Source organism: Elgaria multicarinata, chromosome 5 (assembly GCF_023053635.1).
Source record: "Elgaria multicarinata webbii isolate HBS135686 ecotype San Diego chromosome 5, rElgMul1.1.pri, whole genome shotgun sequence".
NCBI classification, from domain to species: Eukaryota; Metazoa; Chordata; class Lepidosauria; order Squamata; family Anguidae; genus Elgaria; species Elgaria multicarinata.
Window position 1 is genome coordinate 132,026,650 of NC_086175.1, and position 24,120 is coordinate 132,050,769.

Below are 24,120 nucleotides of genomic sequence, written 5' to 3' on the forward strand. Positions count from 1 at the left end.
GCAGATCATCAACAACTCACAGGCTTCCTAGTCCACATCCCAATGTTTCTATTTACTTTTCTTTCAAAAAGAGAAGAAGTGGGAATGAAACCTCCTGGACTGGGACATTCCAGAAACTTACTGTATCTGCTGATAGTGGTGGTGTTTTTTTAGGGATCTCTCCAGAAAACCTATTGAACCAACCACAAGGAAGTTAGTAGTAGTAGTAGGAAGTTATTATGTACAATCTAACGATCACAGAATACAGAATAAAAATATAAAATACATATTGAAAAATAAAGTATGTAAATTTAGGAGCAGGGTCATGGAACAATCATATGAGGGTCTAACCCAGATAGCGACATTTAAAAATTTAGCAACTTACTCTGTAATTGAGACGTTAGAAGCCTCAATAAAATAATCAATACAACTCTAAGGACCGTCCAAGAAGGAATTGCATAATAGGGTAGATCAAAATTTCTCTAGCCCCTTGATTTTTTAAAAAACTGCAATTAAAGAATATACGCAGAACAGGCTCCACTTGCCCACTGCTGCAAGGGCTGTTGTTAACTGCAGTTTTATTATCATAGAATCGTAGAGTTGGAGGGGGCCTCTAAGGCCATCGAGTGCAACCCCCTGCTCCATGCAGGAATCCACCCAGGGCCGGTGCTGCTATAGAGGGCAACTCAGGCAGCGGCCTAGAGCGTCAAGCAAACGAAGGCACCAAACGGCGCACCCGGAAGCCGCTCTCCTAGAGCGGCTTCCGGGCGTGCTGTTCCAAAGCCGCTGCCCCCCAACCCCAGCGTCCTGGCTTCGAAGCCAGCACCCGGCCAGAAGCCACTCCTGGTTTCAAAGCCAGGATGCTGGGGTTGGGGGGCGGCCAGGGCGGCGGCTTCACTTCCGGGCATGCTGCTTCGAAGCCTCCGCCCTGCCCCCCAACCTCAGTGTCCTGGCTTCAAAGCCAGGAGCAGGCACGGGGCGGAGGCTTCAGTACAGCGCGCCAGGAAGCCACTTCCGGGCGCATCGCTTCGAAGCCTCCGCCCTGCCCCCTAACATCTTGGCTTCAAAGCCAGGAGCGGGAGTGAGTGGGTGGGCGCATGCGCGCGCACGGGACGGGCAGGGCAGGGCGGAGGCTTCAGAACGCACCTGCCTAGGGCGCAATATAGTCTGGTGCTGGCCCTGAATCCACCCTAAAGCATCCCTGACAGGGTTGTCCAGCTGCCTCTTGAAGGCCTCTAGCGTGGGAGAGCCCACCACCTCCCTAGGTCATGGGTTCCGTTGTCGTACTGCTCTAACAGTCAGGAAGTTTTTCCTGATTTCCAGCCGGAATCTGGCTTCCTGCAACTTGAGTCCGTTATTCCGTGTCCTGCACTCTGGGAGGATCGAGAAGAGATCCTGGCCCTCCTCTGTGTGACAACCTTTCAAGTATTTGAAGAGTGCCATCATGTCTCCCCTCAATCGTCTCTTCTCCAGGCTAAACATGCCCAGTTCTTTCAGTCTCTGGGCAATATCTACCATCTAGAAGTTTAGAGACTAGAACATTGCACCAACCCAGAAAAAAATGCTCTCCCATAATTGGGGATAGATAGCCAGTTTAAATAGGATATGCCTTTTTTAAAAATTTGGGCCAAGCAAACCCAATGACCAAGGAAAGCAAAGATCCCAATGCAATCTGTAGAAGCCTTGAAAATCAATATCCATTAGCTTCTCTGTTTAACAATCAATTTAGCTTTCTCCCAATTCATAGATAACAGCTAAGGAGACAGCCCCACTGAAACAACGTTCCGCACCACAGGCAGACTTGTAAGACTCTCTCCTCACCTGGAATACACAGGAGTTGGGAGTTAGCAAGAGGCAGCAGTGAAGACAAAAATGGATGGAATATTCCCAAGCCAAACAGTTGAAGGAGTTAAGGCTGTATTGCAGATTAAGAGTAGCTTCAGCAGCACAGCTCGGAGCACCAAATAGAGATCTGAGGAAGTGGGATTGAACTCTTTCAAACGAATTTCTTTAGCACGGAAACCAGGTAGATGCTCCACAAAGAATCTGGGATACAATTTTGCCTTTAGAGACATGGATGGCTGCAGGAACCAGTCGGCTACCATTTGTGAAAAAAGAGTGAACTACAGCACCCATGTTTTGTTCAGCCACGGTCTCTGCAAATCTCCCCAAGGAAGTTAGTAGACGGTCAGTATTGTCCCAGCTTCCAGGCAACAATGTCCTCATCTTGGCAAATAGTAACCCGATCCCGTGGTGATACCAACGCAGGAAAAGTTTACTTACCGCGCCTGCAACTTGTTTCTCTGAATGAAAAGGCCCAGTACAATGACAGCCAACACAGAGAGGGTGATTAACCCAACCAGGACACTTGTGGAGACTACGGGCAAAAGAAAAAGGGAAGGAAGGACATCACATTTTGCGCTCAAGTCTTAAAGGCCTGTGCACAGTCCGTATTCATATGCAAATACCTCTGTGGGGACCAGGTAGGAAATCCCTCACTTTGGGTCTATTCAGATTACACACTAAGCCACGGTTAGGCCAAGAACCCCTTTGCAGCAAATGGTTAGTGAGCTTGTTCGAACCGTGGTTATGTGGCCACCATGGTTAGGAATGGTTCACACGACATGCTAACTCATGGTTCACACAACGCACTAAGCCACAACGTTTAGCTCAACATGCTTAACCACTGTTGCTTAGCATGTTGTCTGAACGGGGTCATTGGATTTGGGGTGGGGTTTCTACCCTGACCATGGAAAGATGCTGCCAGCTATTTGAGAAGGCAGGGGAATCCTGCTGGTGTCGAAGTGGAAAAAGGGGGAGGAAAGAACCAAGAGTTGCACTCATTTCAAAACTTCGTTTACACACACGCACACGTCTGGCATCACAACACATTTTCTTCAATTTTCCAGAGTTGGTGGACCTGCAGTGACTGAAATTTAATACAAAGTAATAAATTAAAATTAACAATATTTTCTCATAAGAGCACTTCTATTTATTAATTAAACATGTTGATAAAAAGTGCTCTTTTTCTTACGGCCAAACGCGTTTCGACCAAAAAGGTCCTCATCAGTGGCCCAAAGTCTAGGCTTGTAGAAGCAACAAAAAACTACCATATAGGGCTGCCTTTTTTATATATATCCTTCCCAAATGGAGTTGATATTGTATACAAGTGAGACATTTCAGTTTCAGTTAAGCCTCGGTTATAGCATACCATGCAAACACACCTCGGGTCCTAGTATGCTTAGGATGACCATATGAAAAGGAGGACGGGGCTCCTGTATCTTTAACAGTTGTATTGAAATGGGAAATTTCAGCAGGTGTCATTTGTATAGATGGAGAACCTGGTGAAATTCTCTCTTCATCACCACAGTTAAAGCTGCAGGTGCCCTGCCCTCTTTTAAATCTGGTCACTCTAGTATAGCTCCTGCAGCTTTAACTGTGATGACGAAGAGGAAGTTTCACCAGGTTCTTCGTATATACAAATGACACCTGCTGAAATTCCCTTTTCAGTACAACTGTTAAAGATACAGGAGCCCTGTCCTCCTTTTCATAGGGTCACCCTAAGTATGCTATAACTGAGGCTTAACTGAAACTGGAAAGTCTCACTTTCATACAATATCGACTCCATTTGGGAATGATAAAAAAAGCACCTCAGGCAATGACTGCCGCCCAGTGACCACCCGGATCACTTAGACCAGCAGTACAGGATGCAGAGATACCGGATGCTGACCCGGAGCTTCATCACCCCAGCGTTATACTGTGCAATCACTGCGAATTGCTTGCAAAGGACTCCGAAGTTTTCCAGCTTATAATCTGCTTTTATTGTGAAGTACTCTGAAGTTTTCCAGTTTATAATGTGCTTTGACTGTGAAGTGCTCCCATGCATCCTGCTTTAATTGTGCTTCAAAGGCAAAAGACCCAACCTATTTTGGTACTACTTTTGGAGCGAATCATTCGTTGTTTTCCGAGTGGCCACTGGGGGTGCAGGAGCAGGATTTGATATGTTTAAAGAAAAATTAAACAAATGCTTACATCTGTGTAAGTTTTAAAGATAAAGACATCTTTGATTTTTTTTTACATTTCCCACCTTAAACCCTTTTCCTGATATGCAAAGGATCTTAGGAGCGTTGCCGCCCGGGGTGTGACTTAACAACAACAACGGCGACAGCTTAGCGCTGTAGGGGATATTTCGAGGGAAACAGGTACATGGGATGAAACTACCAGGCTCTGGCGGTCAGCTTGGGCCTGATGTGGAGTCAGATCCTGTTAGCCCAGGCCCATCATAACAGCTACCCCCAAATTGAGACTTACAAAGACAGCAATTTCTGAGCCTGCACCCTATGAAAAACTGGCTCGCTCCACACCACCTTTACGCACGCCTCTCCGCGTGTTGGACGGGAGCACGCACAGCCTACCCTAATCCAAGGGTCATTTCTTGCCCAAGGCTGCAGCCAATTTCCTATGTCCTCTAGAACTCAATGGAGCCAATGAGCATTGAGCTAGGCCCTAGGTTGGTATTTTCAATTTTGCTGTATTCCCCCCCTCCTTTTGTGCAAACTACCCTGAGGAATTAATTTAAGATAGCTTATGCATGGCCTTAATAAACAGATAAACAATCGAACAAACATCTGCCTAGTCCTCACCCTGTTGCATGCATACGCCACCCTGGTTTTCATGTCCTGATGTGATAAAGCCCTGAAAACTAATTTAGCTCATACAATCATAGAATAGCAGAGCTGGAAGGGGCCTACAAGGCCATCGAGTCCAACCCTCTGCTCAATGCAGGAATCCACCCTAAAGCATCCCTGGCAGATGGTTGTCCAGCTGCCTCTTGAAGGCCTCTAGTGTGGGAGAGCCCACCACCTCCCTAGGTAACAGATTCCATTGTCGTACTGCTCTAACAGTCAGGAAGTTTTTTCCTGGAGGGGATCTACACAGAGTTGTCGGGGCGCCCTGAAGGCGCTTGCGTGCGCCTCCAGGGCGCCCCGAAACTCCTAGTGTAGATACCTGTCCAGAAGAGGCGGAGGAGGAGGAGGCGGAGGCGGCGAAAAGTTCCCAGGACCCCTGTCAGATGCGAGGAGGAACGGCTCCGAGTGAGTGACACCGTTATTATTATTATTATTTATTTATATAGCATTTATATTTATATAGTGTCCTTGACGACGACGCTCACCTCCCCGCTGCCTCCTCCTCCTCCTCCTCCTCCTCCTCCTCCTCCTCCTCCGCCTCTTCTGGACAGGTATCTACACTAGGAGTTTCGGGGCGCCCTAGAGGCACATGCAAGCGCCTTCAGGGCGCCCTGAAGACTCTGTGTAGATCCGCTCCTGCAGTCCAGCCGGAATCTGGCTTCCTTTAACTTGAGCCCGTTCTTCCGTGTCCTGCACTCTGGGAGGATCGAGAAGAGATCCCGGCCCTCCTCTGTGTGACAACCTTTCAAGTATTTGAAGATAAATGCCCAGGCTTGTAAGGAGAGTTGCCATGTTTGCAGCGGTGTCGTCCTTCTTATATTTACACGTTGTCACATCTTCCATTGCAACGTGGGGCAATCTATTGGACGCGCGGGAAAGAATCTCTTTGTTTCATTCAGGGAAGCGTCCCAAGGCACAAGCCGCATGTGGCTGAATTCCCCAGTGCCTGGAACCAATGAAGGAGTTTGGCAGGAAAGAGAATGGAACAACAACGACGACAACAGCAACAACAACAGCAACAGCAACAACGGGGGACTTACTCTGAGAAGGCGGAGGGGGCCCGCTGTCGACGCTTCCCCCGTATCCTCTGCCAGAGCAGAAGGGAGGGGCCCATCCGTAAGAGCAATGGCAGTGTCGTTTGCTATTGCACACCTGGAAAACATCAAGTGTGTCAACCGGCAGCCAGCAAGTAGCCACCTGGGTTCACCCCCTGCCTGGACAAAGACAACAACTCTATGAGAAGGGCAAAGGCACACCAAAGCTTCTTCCTAAGCATTTTTCTGGGGCTGTGCACGGACCCCCCGATCCGCAAATTGCGGACTGAGCCCGATCCGCCCCGCATCGATTTGCCTATGGTCCGCTCCGCTGCGGAGCTCCGGCTCCGAATCGGAGCTCTGCAGCGGTGGGGGCGGCGCCAGGTAAGGCCCCCCTCCCTCCTTACCTGCGTCCGTCACGTTCCGGCAGCTGCTTCAACTGAGCCCGAGGACACAAACAGGAAGACCAGGCCACAGTCGTGGCCTGGTCTTCTGGTTTGAATCCTCGGGCTCAGTTGAAGCCGCTGCTGGAACACGACGGACACAGGTAAGACCCTTCCGCCCTGCCCCCTTACCTGGCTCCGCTGCCGTCGCCGCACGGACTGTGGCGCTGCCGCCAGGTAAGGCCTCCTCCCTGCTTCCCCTTTACCTGCATCCGTCGCAGCCTGTCACCAGCTTCATTTCAGCCCACGGCTCAACCTGGAACTGTAGGCCCCGCTTGGGGCCTACACTTCCGGGTTGAGCCACGAGCTCAAGTGAAGCCGGCGACGGGCCGCGACGGACCAGGTAAGACCCCCCTCCCCCCTTACCTGGCTCTGCCGCCGTCACTGCACGGGCGGTGGCAGCGCCAGGTAAGGCCCCCTTACCTTTTTTGGGGAGCTCCGGATTGAGATGAAAGATCCGCCTTCATCTCGATCCGTTCCGTGACGCTCCGCTGCCCCCCCCAATCCTAGGGTGACCAACTGTCAGGATTTCCCCGGATTTGTCCTGGTTTTTGTTCTTTCCATGGTGTCAGGGGGGATTTTCTATAATTTTCAATAATGTCCTGGAATGACACACCTTCCTCTTTAAGGCTGCCATTAGCATGGCAGGAGGGAGTGACATGCTTTCTTGAGGCACATCATTCCCCCACCCCGAGCTCCAATTGAGGTCTTAAAGGGGAAAGGGGGTCATTCGTGGACATTATAGAAAAGGCCCCAATTGGAGTGGATGGTGGTGGTGCAGAATGAAATCCTTTCCCCTCCTCCACTCCAATCGGGTTCTTTAAGGTGGCGGGGGAAATAACGTACTTTCTGCAGGACTCAGAAAGCTGCTTCTCCCCACACACACACTAGGTGTCCTCTTTTTTGGTTTCCGAAATATGGTCACCTTACCCAATCCTCTTCGCCTCCGCCTTAAGGGGAGGCGAAGCACCCCAGTCCGCTTCTGCGTCTCTGACCCAAAGAGAAGCGGAACACAGCCCTACTTTTTTCTCCAAATTCTTGTGGATGGGTTCTATAGGTCTCTATTCCCCATGCTGCTCAACACCTACAAGACGGAGGGCACATCTGCTCTCATTTGATGTTCAACCTGTTCTGGAGGAGGTTGCGCTCCCCTTAAAGGATCGGGTTCACAGTTTGGGGGTGCTCTTGGATCCAGAACTATCACTTGAAGCACAGGTGGACTTGGTGGCACGGAGCACCTTTTATCATCTTAGGCTGGTATAACGAACTATGTCCTTATCTCAACAGTTATTCATGCTCTGGTAAGCTCTTGTCCAGATTGCTGCATTATGCATGGGGCTGCCTTTGAAAAACGGCCTGGAAATTCTGCTTGCTGAGTTTGTTTGTTTTTAACAGACTCCAGAATAGCTGTTTTTATAAGGGTAGTGTGTTTGTGCTTTTTAGGTTTTTAAACTTTGTATATTTGTTTTTAATGATGACTGGTTTTAACTTTTGTAAACCGCCCAGAGAGCTTCAGCTATGGGGCAGCATATAAATGCAACAAATAAATAAATTAATTAAGAAGCTCTTTCAGCCCCAGATGGGTGCAGGGGGAAGGGAGGGAAAGTCTGAGGCCTCCGTAAATTGTTCAATTCCCCCCTGCACGCTAATGGCAAGTCCTTTTACAACTTCATTGGCTGCCAGTCCAGGTCCGGGCCCGATTCAAAGTGCTGGTATTGACATTTAAAGCCCTAAATGGTTTGGGGACAGGTTATCTGAAGGAACGCCTCCTCCCATATGTACCTACCTGGACCTTAAGATAATCTACAGGGGCCCTTCTCCGTGAGCCCCTGCCAAAGGAAGTGAGGCAGGTGGCTACTAGGAGGAGGGCTTTCTCCGCTGTGGCACCCCGGTTGTGGAATGAGCTCCCCAGAGAGGTCCGCCTGGCGCCTACACTGTACTCCTTTCGTCGCCAGCTGAAGACCTTTTTATTCTCTCAGTATTTTAACACTTAATTTTAACTTAAATTTAAATTTTACTGTTCTAACTCTGTATTTTAATCTTATATCAATTTCTGCTGCGTGGTTTTACCCTGGTTGTGCTTTTCATACTCTATTTTGTATTTGTGCTTTTAACATGTTGGTTGTTTTATTATGGTTTTAATTTTTGTAAATCGCCCAGAGAGCTTCGGCTATGGGGCGGTATAAAAATGTAATAGATAAATAAATAAATAACTAAATGGTGTGCCATGAGAATTACACTCTTTCTGGAACCCTCGGCTGCATGCAACGCTGAGCACTCGCCGGGCCTGCTCGGGTAGCTCGGCATTCCCTATTGTACAGTGACCCGCCCCCCCCCCCCCCGATGCCTCCTCACCATGTTTTAAAAATAAAATAAAATCATAAGCCTTTTCCCCTCCCCGCACACCCCCCCCCCGGCAAAATAAAGTTGCCCGAAATCACTTTGCCCGGCTCAGAGAACCAAAATCTCTGTGACTAATTTAAAAGCTTGCCATCAAGAAATAAATCTCAGCATCCCATTAACCTCCCCAGGTCTCAAGGCATCAAGGCGTCTTCTTTATTTTGCTAACTTACCCCGTGGTTGTTACAGCCAGAGAAATCGCAATCATAGTTCAGAACTGCCACGTCAACGCAGGATCTATTTAGGCACATCTGGAAAAGGAGTCATAAAACATTCACTTTATTCTGTGCAACTAGCAGCAGGAAAGCCTGCATTCTGACAACTTACAAGGTACTAGATCTGGCAAACACTTATACAGGGCTGTCTTCAAAGAGGTGCAAAGCACAATAAGGCTGATAACACTCAATCACAAAAATTCACTTAGAGGTGTAAAATAGACACAATATATTAGAGATATAAGTGATATATACAACATATATACAGTTTGTAATCAATCTACAGAACAATTTCTGTAGCTGGTACATGTACTTAAATCCCTTTAAACAAATCCAACAGTGCAAAACCTCCACAATAAAAATTAATAAAGAAAAATAGAAACAGAAATAATGTCCAATGTCCCAGCACCGGAGTTCACAGTAGCATTTTACGTTTTTACAAAATTGCCTAAGAGCAAAACTTTTAGATAATAATAGTTCAGAAATATATCACTCCACACATGCACAATGTCAGGCGTCTAGATGACATTCATAAGGTGTCTATTAAACATTCATCATAAAGCGTCTAAAACAGTTGTCCGGTACATATCCTGTTTCGAAGGATCTTCGTCAGTCGGACGCTGTAAACGACACAAAAATGCGTCTCTCAACATTGGTAACCAGTCACATGAGTTGTCATATACTACATACAATACAAAAAACAATACAAAGAATCAGAATATATTGGCCTCACCCACTTGTTCATAAAGGGAGCCGTGGCTCTACATTTAGGGGGGAACGCTCCAACATTGTCTATGGAAGAACACAGTAAAACTTGTAGTTATAATTGCACTGTTGGATTCGTTTAAAGGGATTTAAGAACATGTACCAGCTAGGAGAAATTGTTCTGCAGATTGATTACAAACTGTATATATGTTGTATATATCACTTACATCTCTAATATATTGTATCTATTTTACATCTCTAAGTGAATTTTTGTGGTTGAGTGTTATCAACCCTTATTGTGTTTTGTTAATTTCAACCACAGCCTTCTATCTACTTCATTCAAAGAGGTGCAGGCATCATAGAATCATAGAATAGCAGAGTTGGAAGGGGCCTACAAGGCCATCGAGTCCAACCCCTCCTGCTCAATGCAGGAATCCACCCTAAAGCTTCCCTGACAGAGGGTTGTCCAGCTGGTCATTTTAGGGTGACCATATGCTACGGGGTTTTGCGACTGTTAACGTTATCTGCTGCATAGAATCATAAAATCATAGAATAGCAGAGTTGGAAGGGGCCTACAAGGCCATGGAGTCCAACCCCCTGCTCAATGCAGGAATCCACCCTAAAGCATCCCTGACAGATGGTTGTCCAGCTGCCTCTTGAAGGCCTCTAGTGTGGGAGAGCCCACAACCTCCCTAGGTCATTGGTTCCATTGTCGTACTGCTCTAACAGTTAGGAAGTGTTAGAGCATGGACTGCTGGCAAGGGATGGGTTGCACCTCACAAGGGCTGGAAAGAATGAGTTCGGCCACAGCATGAAGAACTTCATCAGGAGGGCTTTAAACTGAATCTTGCGGGGGTGGGAGACGTAAATTTTGAGGCAACAATGGATGAAGGCCAATGCACCACAGTACAGAGAACAGCTCCAACAGTGTCCCAAAATAGTGTCTGCAACAAGGTAGGAACAAAGCCAGACTATAAAACACATGGTCTTCGATGTCTATATACTAATGCCCAGAGCATGGGAAACAAACAGAATGAACTTGAACTCTTATTACATGAAGGCAAATACGACTTGATAGGTATAACTGAAACTTGGTGGGATGACTCCCATGACTGGAATATAGCAATTGAAGGATATAACTTGTTCAAAAAGAACAGAAGAAATAGAAAGGGAGGTGGAGTTGCAGTATATGTTAAAAATACCTATCCCTGCACAGAAATACAGGCGGATGAGACTGGGAGCCCCGTCGAGAGCGTCTGGATTAAAATAAATGGGGCTAGGAATAAAAAGAATATGATAATCGGAGTCTACTACCGACCACCCAATCAAGGAGAAGACGAGGACGAAACTTTTGAGAAACAAATTGCCAGTGTTTCAAGGAAGTGTGATGTACTAGTGATGGGGGACTTCAATTACCCTGATATCTGTTGGGAGACCATTACTGCCAAAAACGGCCCTTCCAAGAAATTCCTGACATGTATGGGTGATAACTTTCTCCTACAGAAAGTGGTGGAAGGAACTAGAGGATCGGCAATCCTTGACTTGTTATTGACCAATAGGGACGACTTAGTGGATAAAGTGGCAGTTACGGGAACTCTGGGGGAAAGTGACCACGTCATACTTGAATTCTTGATTATGAAAGAGACAAAAGTCGAGCGTAGCCATACACGTACTCTGGATTTTAGGAAAGCTGATTTTAATAAACTCAGAACTATGATAAGTAAGGTCCCGTGGCAAGGGAGCCTAAAGAGAAAAGGAGTGCAGGATGGGTGGGAGTATCTAAAAAATGAAATTTTAAAGGCACAGTTACAAACAATTCCAACAAGGAGAAAAGATAGAAGACAACAGAGGAAACCAATGTGGCTCCACAAAAAGCTCATTGATGAACTGAAAACAAAAAGGGATACATATAGGAAGTGGAAGGAAGGCCAGGCTACAAAAGAAGAGTACAGACAAGTGGCGCAGAAGTGCCGAAATGGCGTCAGGAAGGCTAAAGCTGTGAATGAGCTGAGATTAGCGAGGGATGCTAAAAGCAATAAAAAGGCTTTCTTCAGATACGTGAGTAGTAAAAGACAGAGGAAAGAAATGGTGGTTCAACTGCTTAATGAGGATGGCAAATTGATAACAGATGACAAAGAAAAGGCTGAAGTGCTCAATTCCTACTTTGCCTCGGTCTTCTCCCAAAAGCGGGTCTATGACCCCCCTGGAAAAAGTGAAGCAGAAGTTGAGGGGGCAGGATTGCAGTTTGAGATTGATAAACAAATGGTCAAAGAACACCTAATTTCCTTGAATGAGTTCAAATCTCCAGGGCCCGATGAACTGCATCCAAGAGTAATGAAGGAGCTAGCAGAAGAACTCTCAGAACCTTTGTCTATTATCTTTGCAAAATCATGGAAGACGGGTGAAGTGCCGGACGACTGGAGGAGGGCTAACGTTGTCCCTATCTTCAAAAAGGGCAAAAAGGAGGAACCTGGGAACTACAGACAAGTCAGTCTGACATCCATCCCTGGGTAAATTCTGGAGCAGATTATAAAGAAGTCAATCTGTAAACACCTTGAAATCAATGTGGTGATCACTAGAAGCCAACATGGATTTGTCAGGAACAAGTCCTGTCAGACTAATTTGATCTCATTTTTTGATAGGATAACCTTCCTTGTGGACTGTGGGAATGCTGTGGATGTCATATATCTTGACTTCAGCAAAGCTTTTGACAAAGTACCACATGACATTCTGATTAACAAACTAGCTAAAAGTGGGCTAGATGGAACAACTATTAGGTGGATCCACAGCTGGCTACAGAATCGGACTCAAAGAGTACTTATCAATGGAACCTTCTCAAACTGGGGAGAGGCAACGAGTGGGGTGCCGCAGGGCTCAGTCCTGGGCCCAGTGCTCTTCAACATTTTTATTAATGATTTGGACGAGGAGGTGCAGGGAACGCTGATCAAATTTGCAGATGACACCAAATTGGGTGGGATAGCTAATACCCTGGAAGACAGAAACAAACTTCAAAGTGATCTTGATAGGCTGGAGTGCTGGGCTGAAAACAACAGAATGAAATTTAACAGGGATAAATGCCAGGTTCTACATTTAGGGAATAGAAACCAATTGCACAGTTACAAGATGGGGGACACTTGGCTCAGCAATACTACAAACGAGAAGGATCTTGGAATTGTTGTAGATCACAAGCTGAATATGAGCCAACAGTGCAATATGGCTGCAAGAAAGGCCAATGCTATTTTGGGCTGCATTAATAGAAGTATAGCTTCCAAATCACATGAGGTACTGGTTCCTCTCTATTCGGCCCTGGTTAGGCCTCATCTAGAGTATTGTGTCCAGTTCTGGGCTCCACAATTCAAGAAGGACGCAGACAAGCTGGAGCGTGTCTGGAGGAGGGCAACCAGGATGATCAGAGGTCTAGAAACAAAGCCCTATGAAGAGAGACTGAAAGAACTGGGCATGTTTAGCCTGGAGAAGAGAAGATTGAGGGGAGACATGATAGCACTCTTCAAATACTTAAAAGGTTGTCACACAGAGGAGGGCCAGGATCTTTTCTCGATCCTCCCAGAGTGCAGGACACGGAATAATGGGCTCAAGTTAAAGGAAGCCAGATTCCAGCTGGACATCAGGAAAAACTTCCTGACTGTTAGAGCAGTACGACAATGGGACCAGTTACCTAGGGAGGTGGTGGGCTCTCCCACACTAGAGACCTTCAAGAGGCAGCTGGACAACCCTCTGTCAGGGATGCTTTAGGGTGGATTCCTGCATTGAGCAGGGGGTTGGACTCGATGGCCTTGTAGGCCCCTTCCAACTCTGCTATTCTATGATTCTATGATATGATTCTATGATAAGTTTTTCCTGATATCCAGCTGGACATCAGCTTTGCTCCAAGTAAGGGGGAAGTAGCCTTAGCGGCTCATCAGATGGGGGGGGGGGGGAATTGCAGGTAATCGTGTTTCCTTACCGCTGGCTCTCTTGCTGGTTCTCTTTGTTTTTCAAAACGAGCACTTTACAAGGAGAAGAGACCAGTGTGCGGCGCCTAGATTTCAATGGATTTCAATGGGGACAGCACCCTCTAGTGGGCAACTTATAGAGCAACCTCAGAAGGCTCTGATTAAAGTAGGGTGGGTTTTTTTGTCACTCTGAGGGCCTTGCTAGACAACAGGGTAGCCCGGTACGAGCCCCAGGCTGGTCCCTATGTGTCCAGATGACGCACAGGGGATCCCGGGCTCAGGCAGGGCTGAAACCTCCTTTGGCCCGGTATTACCTGCAGCCTCGGGCTGAGCCCGAGACTGAGGGCGTCTAGCTCGTTCTGCCGCTTTTCCCGGATACCGCACTTACTCGCGAGTAGCCGGGACAAGTGGCAGAGCCCAGGAGAGGTGGGGGGGAGATCGGAGCCCGGGGGAGGTGGGGGGAGAGATTGGAGTCCGGGGGAGAGAGATCAGAGCCTGGGGGAAGTGGGGGGGAGATCAGAGCCCGGGGAAGGTGGGGGGGGGGGAGATAGGAGGCAGGGGGAAGGGGGCTGGTGGGCAGGCAGGTGATGGAGCTGGGAGGGAAAACAAAGCCAGTGGGAGAGGGGGGGACTCATGGCCAGGGAGTGGGGAGCTGGGAGAAGGTTTTTTTAAAAAAGGGCCTTACCTGAGCGCAGGAGCGTTCCTGCGTCCATCCCCTTAAAAAAAAAAAAACGGCGGACGCGACGGGGCTTTGCTTTCCCCCGTCGCGTCCACGTCTAGCAAGGTGCGACAGCCCCTTGTTATCTCCAATCTGTGCGATCTCCTGAGGTCAATGAAAGGTCGAGTGATGTGCAGGGGGATCCCTTGTTCTCTTCCCTGGGGGAGCAGAGGCTGTGCACTGCAAGCACCAGCCAAAAGCGGAGGATGAGCAAAGCCAGGCTGAGTACTTCTGTTCTACTTTGTCTGCCCCACACCCTCACTCAGTGGGAGATGGAAGGGGCAGGCAAGAGTGCCTTGGCCAATGTGTCCCTGTGCAGCAAAGCCGGGTCCTGGCTGACAGTGAAGCCTGGTGGGTCGGCTTCACTGCAAGCGGGCATTCCTCACGTCCAGGCAGGGTGACGCCAGTTCCCGGTGGATGCACAGTGTCGATCCTCCTCCAGGTGCATCGGCTGGGGACCAAATGAGTTTGGGGATGGTGGCTCCACCCAACATCATTTGGCCCACGCCCCACCCAAAATCAGTTGCCCACCCCTTATTTAAACATTCCTACTCAGCCACCTTCTGCCCAGGAATGGCTGACAAAAGAAAAAAGGCCGCCATTGGCATCCAGGAACCGTTAGCCACCTCTTCCTCCCACCCCACAGACACAGGTGTCCTGTCTAGCCCTGCTCCCCCTGGGTTGGAAGAAGGTGTTTTCAGGTGATCAATCAGAATCAGACTCTGAAGTAGAGGAGTCGGTGCCAGACACAGGCCACCCTGTACCAGTGGGGGAGGAAGCTCTCACGGGCTCTTCGCCAGCTGGGAGTGAACCCTCTCCAGAGCTTATCTCGTCAAGGGCAAATAATACAGTCAGTGAGAAGCCAACATTCTTACGAGGGGGAGAGCACGGAGGGGTTAGCCGATCCTAGAGTATGCCACAGACTAAAACGGGCAGAGTGAAAGGAAGGAGAGAGAAAGTCAGCTCGGCTGGCATCCCATCAGAAGCTGCCTCAGAACTAGTCTCTCTGAAGTTAACGCGTCTTGGGAAAAGGCTTTCCATTCTTCTTCTTGAATGGACAATTGTCTCGCTTAGTTTGCATGGTTTTGCCTAGGGGAAAGTTCCAAGAGATTAGACTCTCTTCAGGTGGTGAGAGATGTTTATTGCTTGAATAAAGCTTCCCAAGAAGGCAGGAAGTTTTGAGAAACACGACAACAGCGGGAGGTGAATTTAGGGGGAGGAAGTGGCTGAGTGAAAAGATTCAAGCCTCTCCTACTTGTCTGTGGTGATCCAGAACTACACTGGGGCCCTGCATGTTTACAGCGAGATCAAAAATAAAAGTGAGGATCAGCTGCAAACTACAAACTACAGCTTGTGCTTCACAGCAAAGCAAATCCCTTCCTAGGGTCAGAGCCCAGGTGAAGTTACCTTATTAAGGCCGCAGGTTGTTCCATCTCTCACTGCTCCAATATCGTAAACATCAAACCCAAGATGGAATTCTGTACCCCAGCACAACGTATTCTCCACCGCAGTCTGAACGACTCCTTGTCCGGTTGCCATTTTTGGGATTTTCTTCACATGGGTGCACTGGATCCTTCCACATAACACATCCCTGAAAGAAAAACGATAAGGGGGGGGGGGAAATCTGCTTAATTCTCTGAGTTAGCTATTGGAGGCCACTGAAGGAACCAAACGGGGATGAGGCACAGTTTGGCAATGGGTATACAGAAGGACAAATTATTTGAGGTTGTTAAAACACAAAGGGATTGTGAAGAGCTCCAAAGGGATCTCTTCAAGCTGGGAGGGAGGGGGTCCAAATGGCAGGTGCAGTTCAATGTAAGCGAGTGTAAGGTGATGCACCCCCCAAAAAAACAACTTCAAGTATAACCTAATGGGATCTGAGCTGGTGGTGACCAAACAAGAAAGAGATCTTGGGGTTGTGGTGGACAGCTCGATGAAAATGTCCACCCAGTGTGCGGCCGCTGTAAAGAAGGCAAACTCCATGTTAGGCATGATAAGAAAAGGAATTGAGAATAAAACGGCCAGTATCGTACTGCCTTTATGCAAATTGATGGTGCGACCACACTTAGAATACTGTGTACAGTTCTGGTCACCACACCTAAAAAAGGATATTATGGAGCTGGAAAAAGTGCAGAAAAGGGCAACTAAAATGATGAAGGGGCTGGAGCATCTCCCCTAGGAGGGAAGGTTACATCAACTGGGATTGTTTAGCCTGGAGAAAAGGAGGCTAGGGTGGAGACATGATAGAGGTGTACAAAATTATGCCTGGTGTGGAGAATGTGGATAGGGAGACATTTTTCTCCCTCTCTCAAGACACTAGAACCAGGGGTCATCCCATAAAGCTGATTGGTGGGAGATCCAGAACAAATAAAAGGAAGTCCTTCTTCACACAGCGCATAGTTAAATTATGGCTCACTACCACAAGATGTAGTGATGGCCATCCATCTGGATGGCTTTATAAAAAGGGGGTTGGATAAATTCCTGGAGGCAAGAGCTAGCAATGGCTGCTAGCCCTGATAGTTGTGTGCCACCTCCAGTATCCGAGGCAGTAAGTCTGGGTGCACCAGTTGTTGGGGAATATGGGTGGGAGGGTGCTGTTGCACCATGTCCTGCTTTGTGGGTCCCTGGTCAACAGCTGCTAGGCCACTGTGTGAACAGAGTGCTGAAATAGACGGACCCTTGGTCTGATCCAGCATCAGGGCACTTCTTAGGTTCTTATGACACGACAGATAGAGGGAATCTACACGTCGTACTGAAGGCGCTTGCATGCGCCTCCAGTACGCCCCCAAAACGATGGTGTAGATTCCCTAGCCTACCTGCCCAGAAGAGACGGAGGAGGCGGCGGCTGGGGAATCCGGCCGTGTCCTTGCTGCCGCCGCCTCCCCGCCGGCCTCCTGCTGCTGGGGTAAGAGCAACCCGCCGAGCTCTCCGACCCGGGTCGCTCTTACCCCAGCAGCAGGAGGCCGGCGGGGAGGCGGCGGCAGCGGCAAGGACGCGGCCGGATTCCCCAGCCGCCTCCTCCTCCGTCTCTTCTGGGCTGCAGGTAGGCAGGAATCTACACCATCGTTTTGGGGGCGTACTGGGGGCGCATGCAAGCGCCTTCAGTACGATGTGTAGATTCCCCCACAGTGAAGAAAGAAAATACCAAAAACATTTGGAAAGGGACACAATAGCTGCATTCAGACAACAATAGTCAAAGAAATGTCTATTATTCAGGGAATTCAAACAGGGGTTGAACATCTGAACTGAAATACCCCCTACTGAAATACCACCCCATCGTGACAGACACACAGAGAACCATGGCGACGGTGGAGCAAAGTAAAAATCCGCAGTAAAATGGCACTACGAAAACGCAGAGCTCCGGAACAGACACCACGATCACTAGAAGCTTTCGGGGGCCGCAAACGTTTTAAAAACACACATTTAAATTACACAATTGTAAAAGATAAAAACATCATTTCAAATACGTTAAAAAAAAACAACCCATTGGTACAACCGGCTGGTAAAGTTTTTTTATTTACTGAGTGGATTTTAAATTTGTTATTCTCTGTTCATTGAACTTGAAGAAGGAGCTCTTGTTTCCAACACATGTTGCATCCTATACATTTTTTTCCCACCGGCACACTTGAGAATACGTTCCCTTTTTGCATTCTATCCTGTTCTGATGCTTCCCTTCTGATTTTTGTTTGTCTATAATTATACAATACTGTTGGGTCCATTAAGGGCTTTTTTTTTTTAAAGTAGCCTTGAGGTTTTAGTCATCTAGATATTTATTCATAAAGCTGTGATTATTTATCGACACTAAAATATTGATCATTGCAATTCGTAATACAGTGTAATATTAGATTTGAATTCAATTGTTATGTTTATTGGTGTTGATGTTTATTTAATATGTTGTAAGCCAATCTGGGAACAAATCTATGGGAAAGTGAACGGCCCCGTTCAGACAACACGCTAAACCACGCTGCTTAACCACAAAATGGTTAAGGGAAGGCATTAAGGTTAATACATTCCGTTAACTATTTTGTGGTTAAGCAGCGTGGTTTAGCGTGTTGTCTGAACAGGGCCAGTAAGTAACTAAGGAAAACCAGACACCTGCCCACAGGCACAACCTACTGTTCATGACATTTCTTGTATTTTTGATCCTCCGCGCCACAGTTGCCAGACCGGTCGCCTCGCATGTTCAGTTCCTTGAAACAATTCAGTGGGGCCCGTTCTGCACCTGCAGATGGTAAAGGGGGGAGGGAGGGAGGTGTGAAAAAGAACAACTAACACCAACAAAATGGAAGTACGACAATGGAACCAGTGACCTAGGGAGGTGGTGGGCTCTCCCACACTAGAGGCCTCCAAGAGGCAGCTGGACAACCATCTGTCAGGGATGCTTTAGGGTGGATTCCTGCATTGAGCAGGGGGTTGGACTCGATGGCCTTGTAGGCCCCTTCCAACTCTGCTATTCTATGATTCTATGATTCTATGATAAGAATTTCTCTGGCTACAGAAAGCTCTCCCTTGCCTGTTCCTTGAGGCCATCCCACTTCTCTCTCACCAAGCCTTTACATTACAGCATAAGGCCAGGCAATGCTGGTCAGACAGCTATTTCCAGAATAATTCCTGCAGAACAAGACATTTATGATGAAAATGAAGATGTGCGTTCAAATACTGAAGGTGGAAAGGTGTACGCGTTTGGGCCCAGGTAGACATGACATTATTTTGCAACTAAGGCCATAGCTAGACCTAAGGTTTATCCCTGGATCATCCAGGGATCAAACCTGTTCATCTAGGTGACGCACAGGGGATCCAGTGCTCAGGCAGGGCCGAACCCTGGATGATCCCAGGATAAATCTTAGGTCTAGCTGTGGCCTAAGATTGTAGTGCCTGAATTTGCTTTCCTTTCCCCCTCCTCCTCCCTCCCAATCCCCTTTCCTTTTGTGTCATGTCTTTTAGATTGTAAGCCTGTGGGCAGGGACTGTCAAGAAATACTTTTGTAAGCTGCCATGAGAGGCTTTTTTGGCTGAATGGCGGCATAAAAATGCTTAAATAAATAGATAAAAAAATAAATATGCAGTTTGTTATGCAAATAACGAAACCGCAGGGAAAGGGATGGTAAAGTTTAACCATTTCTCTCTAGAGAGGTAGTTTTGGTTGGAGTTGATCAAGAGAAAGATTATAGAACTGAGATGAGTTACCTAGTTACCTAGGGAGGTTGTGGGCTCTCCCACACTACTCCCACTTTCCTAGGGAGGTTTCCTAGGGAGGCAGCTGGACAACCCTCTGTCAGGGATGCTTTAGGGTGGATTCCTGCATTGAGCAGGGGGTTGGACTCGATGGTCTTGTAGGCCCCTTCCAGCTCTGCTATGATTCTATGATTTTATGAAGCAGCACAAGATTTCCCAAGCCCTGTTCCCAGATGGTACATCTTCATAAAACGGTCACTACCTCGAAGGTTAGGTAAATAGTAGGTATTCTTTTGTAATAATAATAAAAAAAACCTCAGCCTTGCCTTCACCAAACAGAATGACGCACTGACTCTCAAGATCAAGACAATTCCCCTGAAAGCAATTGTTATCGTTGCTGCATGGCATCCCGTCTTGTTTGTACACATCTGGCGGGCAGTTGGCAGAAGTCCCGCTGCAGTATTCCGGAAGGTCACACTCCGTGGCGCTTTTCCTACACAGCGTTCGCTCTTCTAAAAACTGTTGAAAACAATCACTTGAGCTTCTGACTGGGAGGTAAAACATACTCGGGGATTTCTTCCTCCACCGTATGGAGAACGTACCTTTATAGTGTCTGATTGCAGCTTCATTCTATGTCTTTTCTTTCTTTTTTTTAAATAATTTTTATTTGAATTTTATAACACATACAGTAATCACGCTACATCAACTTAATATACCACAATGATGAAATTAAAAAACAACTAACTGAAATAATATAATACTATCTCGTGCACCCCCCCACCCCCCACCCCAGGACCCTTATTCTCCTTTCCAAAATTGTAATGTATCCTGCGACGGTTTACTCCCTTTCCCTTTTTGTAGTACAAATTTAACAAATGGACTCCAGACCTCATCAAAGTCATTTCGTTTCAATAATCCTCTCTTAACTTTACTACTACTCATGAGTCTGTCGTTAATAGCTATATCCCAGACTTCTTTATACGATTCTTCTATTTGATGATCCCTTTGTTCCTTCCAATTCCTGGCAATTATTAATCTAGCTGCTGTTGATAAATTGTTTATTAATTCTTTACTATTTTGTGTACATTTAACCCCTTCATATATTGATAACAGTGCTGTCCTTGGCCCTATCTTTACCTTCCATCCCATTATATCATTTATCTCTTTAAATCCTATTTGCCAAAACCTCTGAATAGCTTCACAAGTCCACCACATATGGAAATGATTGCCTTTATTCTATGTCTTCATTCTATGCATTTATTCTATGTCTGAAGGGACACCGCCAAGGGGGGGTTCCTTGGCAGGGAGGAAAATGCTTCAGGTAAATGTTTAAAACCCTACTGGAAAATGATGAGGGATCGCTCTGTGGATAGAGACCTTTGCTAACAGATCCAGATCCATGTGGCGTGGCAAGATCCAGATCCATGTGGCGTGGCAAGTGACAAGAAGGTCCTTTGACCCTGCCTGGCACCCACATGACAATTCTTTCCATGCTAGCTTAAGACATTTCTATTTCCGCAGGCATTTTAAGTTACAGGAAGCCAGATTCCCGTCTGGACATCAGGAAAAACTTCCTGACTGTTAGAGCAGTACGACAATGGAATCAGTTCAGAATCCAATATAAACTTCTCCTGTTGACCTACAAAGCTTTTCACGGTCTAGCTCCTTCCTATCTCTCCTCTCTCATCTCACACTATTGCCCCGCTCGTGCTCTTCGCTCCTCTGATGCCATGTTTCTCGCCTGCCCAAGGGCCTCTACTTCCCTTGCTCGGCTTCGTCCATTTTCTTCGGCTGCCCCTTATGCCTGGAACGCTCTTCCAGAACATTTGCGAACTACAAGTTCAATCGCAGCTTTTAAAGCTCAGCTAAAAACTTTTCTCTTTCCTAAAGCTTTTAAAACTTGATTTTGTTCTGACTTTTATACTGCCTGTTTGGTGCATTCTCTTCCCCTTCTTATTGTTTTATTATGAGTTTATTAGAGTGTAAGCCTATGCGGCAGGGTCTTGCTATTTACTGTTTTACTCTGTACAGCACCATGTACATTGATGGTGCTATATAAATAAATAAATAAATAAATAAATAAATAAATAAATAATAATCATCAGTTACCTAGGGAGGTGGCGGGCTCTCCCACATGAGAGGCCTTCAAGAGGCCGGCTTCAAATAACACTGCTTAGGAAGTTCTCCTCGGGATTAGGGAGCCGTACGCTCTATGAGGGCCAGGCTTGGGGAAGGTCTCCAGCCTCAGAGACAAGTGAGCTCTGCAGGCCCTCAGTCTCAAAGGGGCTTCCTGACCTCTCTGGAGCCTCTTTGAGCCCTCCTGTCCAGCTCATGCAACTGAGGGTGGGGCAGGAATGGGGTCACTCACAGGCACAAGGGGCTGGTGAGTCTGCTGGTAATAAAAGTTGCTGGTTGAGGCTTGGCTTTTGGGGCCAGCTCGAACACTGAGCAGCAGCACCTTCCAAAATGAGGACCGTGTTCTGATGGCCTGGCTCACAGACAGGCTGCACAGCTCCTTCACCTCAGAGTCTAGGAGCTTTCTCTTCGTTTGCCCCAAGCCGGGAGAAGTTTAGAAACTGAGGGCTTCTTTGCCCCATGGCACTCATTTTTTTTGCCAGAAACGTACAGAATCTGATGGGTTGGCCTGCTGTTTCCGGAACATTCTGCAATCTATTAAAAACCCAGGCCATAGATAGACGGGGCTTTATCCCGGGGCGAACCCCGGGGTCGTCCCTGTGCGTGCATCCACATGACGCACAGGGGATCCCGGGATCAGGGAGGGATGATCCCTCCCTTTGTACCGGGATCTCGCCCTCCACTTTGGCCCCGGTTTTTCGCAGTTCCGGGCTGAGCCCAAGACCGTGGAACGTGTGGCCTGTTGCTGTGGGTTGACCCGGCTCTGCGCGAGGGAGCTGCGCCCGTTGGGGGCACGGGGAAAATAATTTAAATTTAAAAAAACACGTACCTTTTGCGCACAAGCGTTCGTGCGCTGCTGTCCGTTTAAAAAATAAAATAAAATGGCGGGCGTGACGCCTCTCCTCCTGAGGTCGTCGTGCGTCGCGTGTAAACGGAGGAGGGATCTCGTGTTAGACACAATGCGAGATCTTCCCTCCTCCGTGACGGGATAACAGGTAGGTCTAGCTAAGGCCCCAGATTTGAAGAGGAATTCTGCTTTGTGTGGAATTCTCTGGCGGCCCCAGACAAACACTATCTTTTAAAATCAGAAATTCAGACTTGATGCCAGCCACCATGTCCGCCCTTCCCCACCCAAAAAATAAAAACCAAGAATCAAACCAAAAAAACCAACCTAATACCACCCCCATCCCCCCAAGAAGAACCCACTTGAGAATGGCATTACACTACACCAAGCAAGACGTTGCACTATGAAGGTGGCATGGAAGCAGTATATAAGAGGCAGGAGCCACACTACTGCTTTGTAGCGGTATTGAAGTGCACTGACAACTGTTGGGTCATAGAATCCTAGAATCCTAGAATAGAAGAGTTGGAAGGGGCCTACAAGGCCATTGAGTCCAACCCCCTGCTCAATGCAGGAATCCACCCTAAAGCATCCCTGACAGATGGCTGTCCAGCAGCCTCTAGTGTGGGTGAGCCCACAACCTCCCCAAGTCATTGGTTCCATTGCCGTACTACTCTAACAGCCAGGACATAGAATCACAGAATCATAGAATAGCAGAGTTGGAAGGGGCCTACAAGGCCATCGAGTCCAACCCCCTGCTCAATGCAGGAATAAAGCATCCCTGACAGGTGGTTGTCCAGCTGCCTCTTGAAGGTCTCTAGTGTGGGAGAGCCCACAACCTCCCTAGGTCACTGGTTCCATTGTCGTACTGCTCTAATAGTCAGGAAGTTTTTCCATGGACACAGACCACAGACCGCTTTCCTACCACTAGATCCTGCTTGGTGTAGATTAGTCCATAGTATTGCTCAGATGAGGCTTTTAGGGTTAAATAAATAAATAAAAAGATACTGCCTTGTGCCTTCTATACTGGCTAGGAGAGCAGCATGCCTCCCTGTCAAGCAACAACAGCAATGTTAATGATGATGCAGCATTAGTCTGGAAGGGGCTTATTATTTATTATTATTAATATTTATTTATATAGCGCCATCAATTTTCATGGTGCTGTACGGAACAAAATAAAACCGAATACAAAACACCCTGCCATATGGCTCACATTCTAAAATCACAGTAACAAACAAACAGGGAGGGGAAAGGCCAACCAGCATGGGGGACAATAAAACAAATAATAAAAACTAGTATCGTCACACTACAGATTATAAGCTTTTGAGAAAAGAAATTCTCTGGATAAAAATAATAATGGCGGTCCCCTCAGCGGGGCTACCACTTTTTTAAAAAAATCCAGAATTGTCGGTCAGAGCAATGCTATGTTTTGATTTATTTATTTATTTATTTTATTTATTACATTTTTATACCGCCCCATAGCCGAAGCTCTCTGGGCGGTTCACAAAAATTAAAACCATAATAAAACAACCAACAGCTTAAAAGCACAAATACAAAATACAGTATAAAAAGCACAACCGGGATAAAAACCACGCAGCAAAATTGATATAAGATTAAAATACAGAGTTAGAACAGTAAAATTTAAATTTAAGTTAAAATTAAGTGTTAAAATACTGAGAGAATAAAAAGGTCTTCAGCTGGCGAGGGAAGGAGTACAGTGTAGGCGTACTCCTACACGGACCTCTCTGGGTTGCTCATTCCACAGCCAGGGTGCCACAGCGGAGAAGGCCCTGCTCCTGGCAGCCACCTGCCTCACTTCTTTTGGCAGGGGCTC

General features: G+C 47.2%; 1 protein-coding gene across 1 annotated transcript in view; it reads right to left on the reverse strand.

Annotated features, from left to right (window-relative positions):
• Positions 1–1,796: 1,796 nt before the first annotated feature.
• LOC134399665 (disintegrin and metalloproteinase domain-containing protein 20-like) overlaps positions 1,797–24,120 on the reverse strand; it is a 72,190-nt gene continuing 49,866 nt past the window's right edge. The window contains exons 7-13 of the mRNA XM_063127747.1: positions 19,636–19,828; positions 18,252–18,357; positions 15,543–15,726; positions 8,718–8,795; positions 5,708–5,819; positions 2,263–2,356; positions 1,797–1,800 (exon numbers count right to left, since the gene is read on the reverse strand). Coding sequence (XP_062983817.1) covers positions 1,797–1,800; positions 2,263–2,356; positions 5,708–5,819; positions 8,718–8,795; positions 15,543–15,726; positions 18,252–18,357; positions 19,636–19,828 — 771 coding nt within the window. The remainder of the gene's footprint in view (positions 1,801–2,262; positions 2,357–5,707; positions 5,820–8,717; positions 8,796–15,542; positions 15,727–18,251; positions 18,358–19,635; positions 19,829–24,120) is intronic.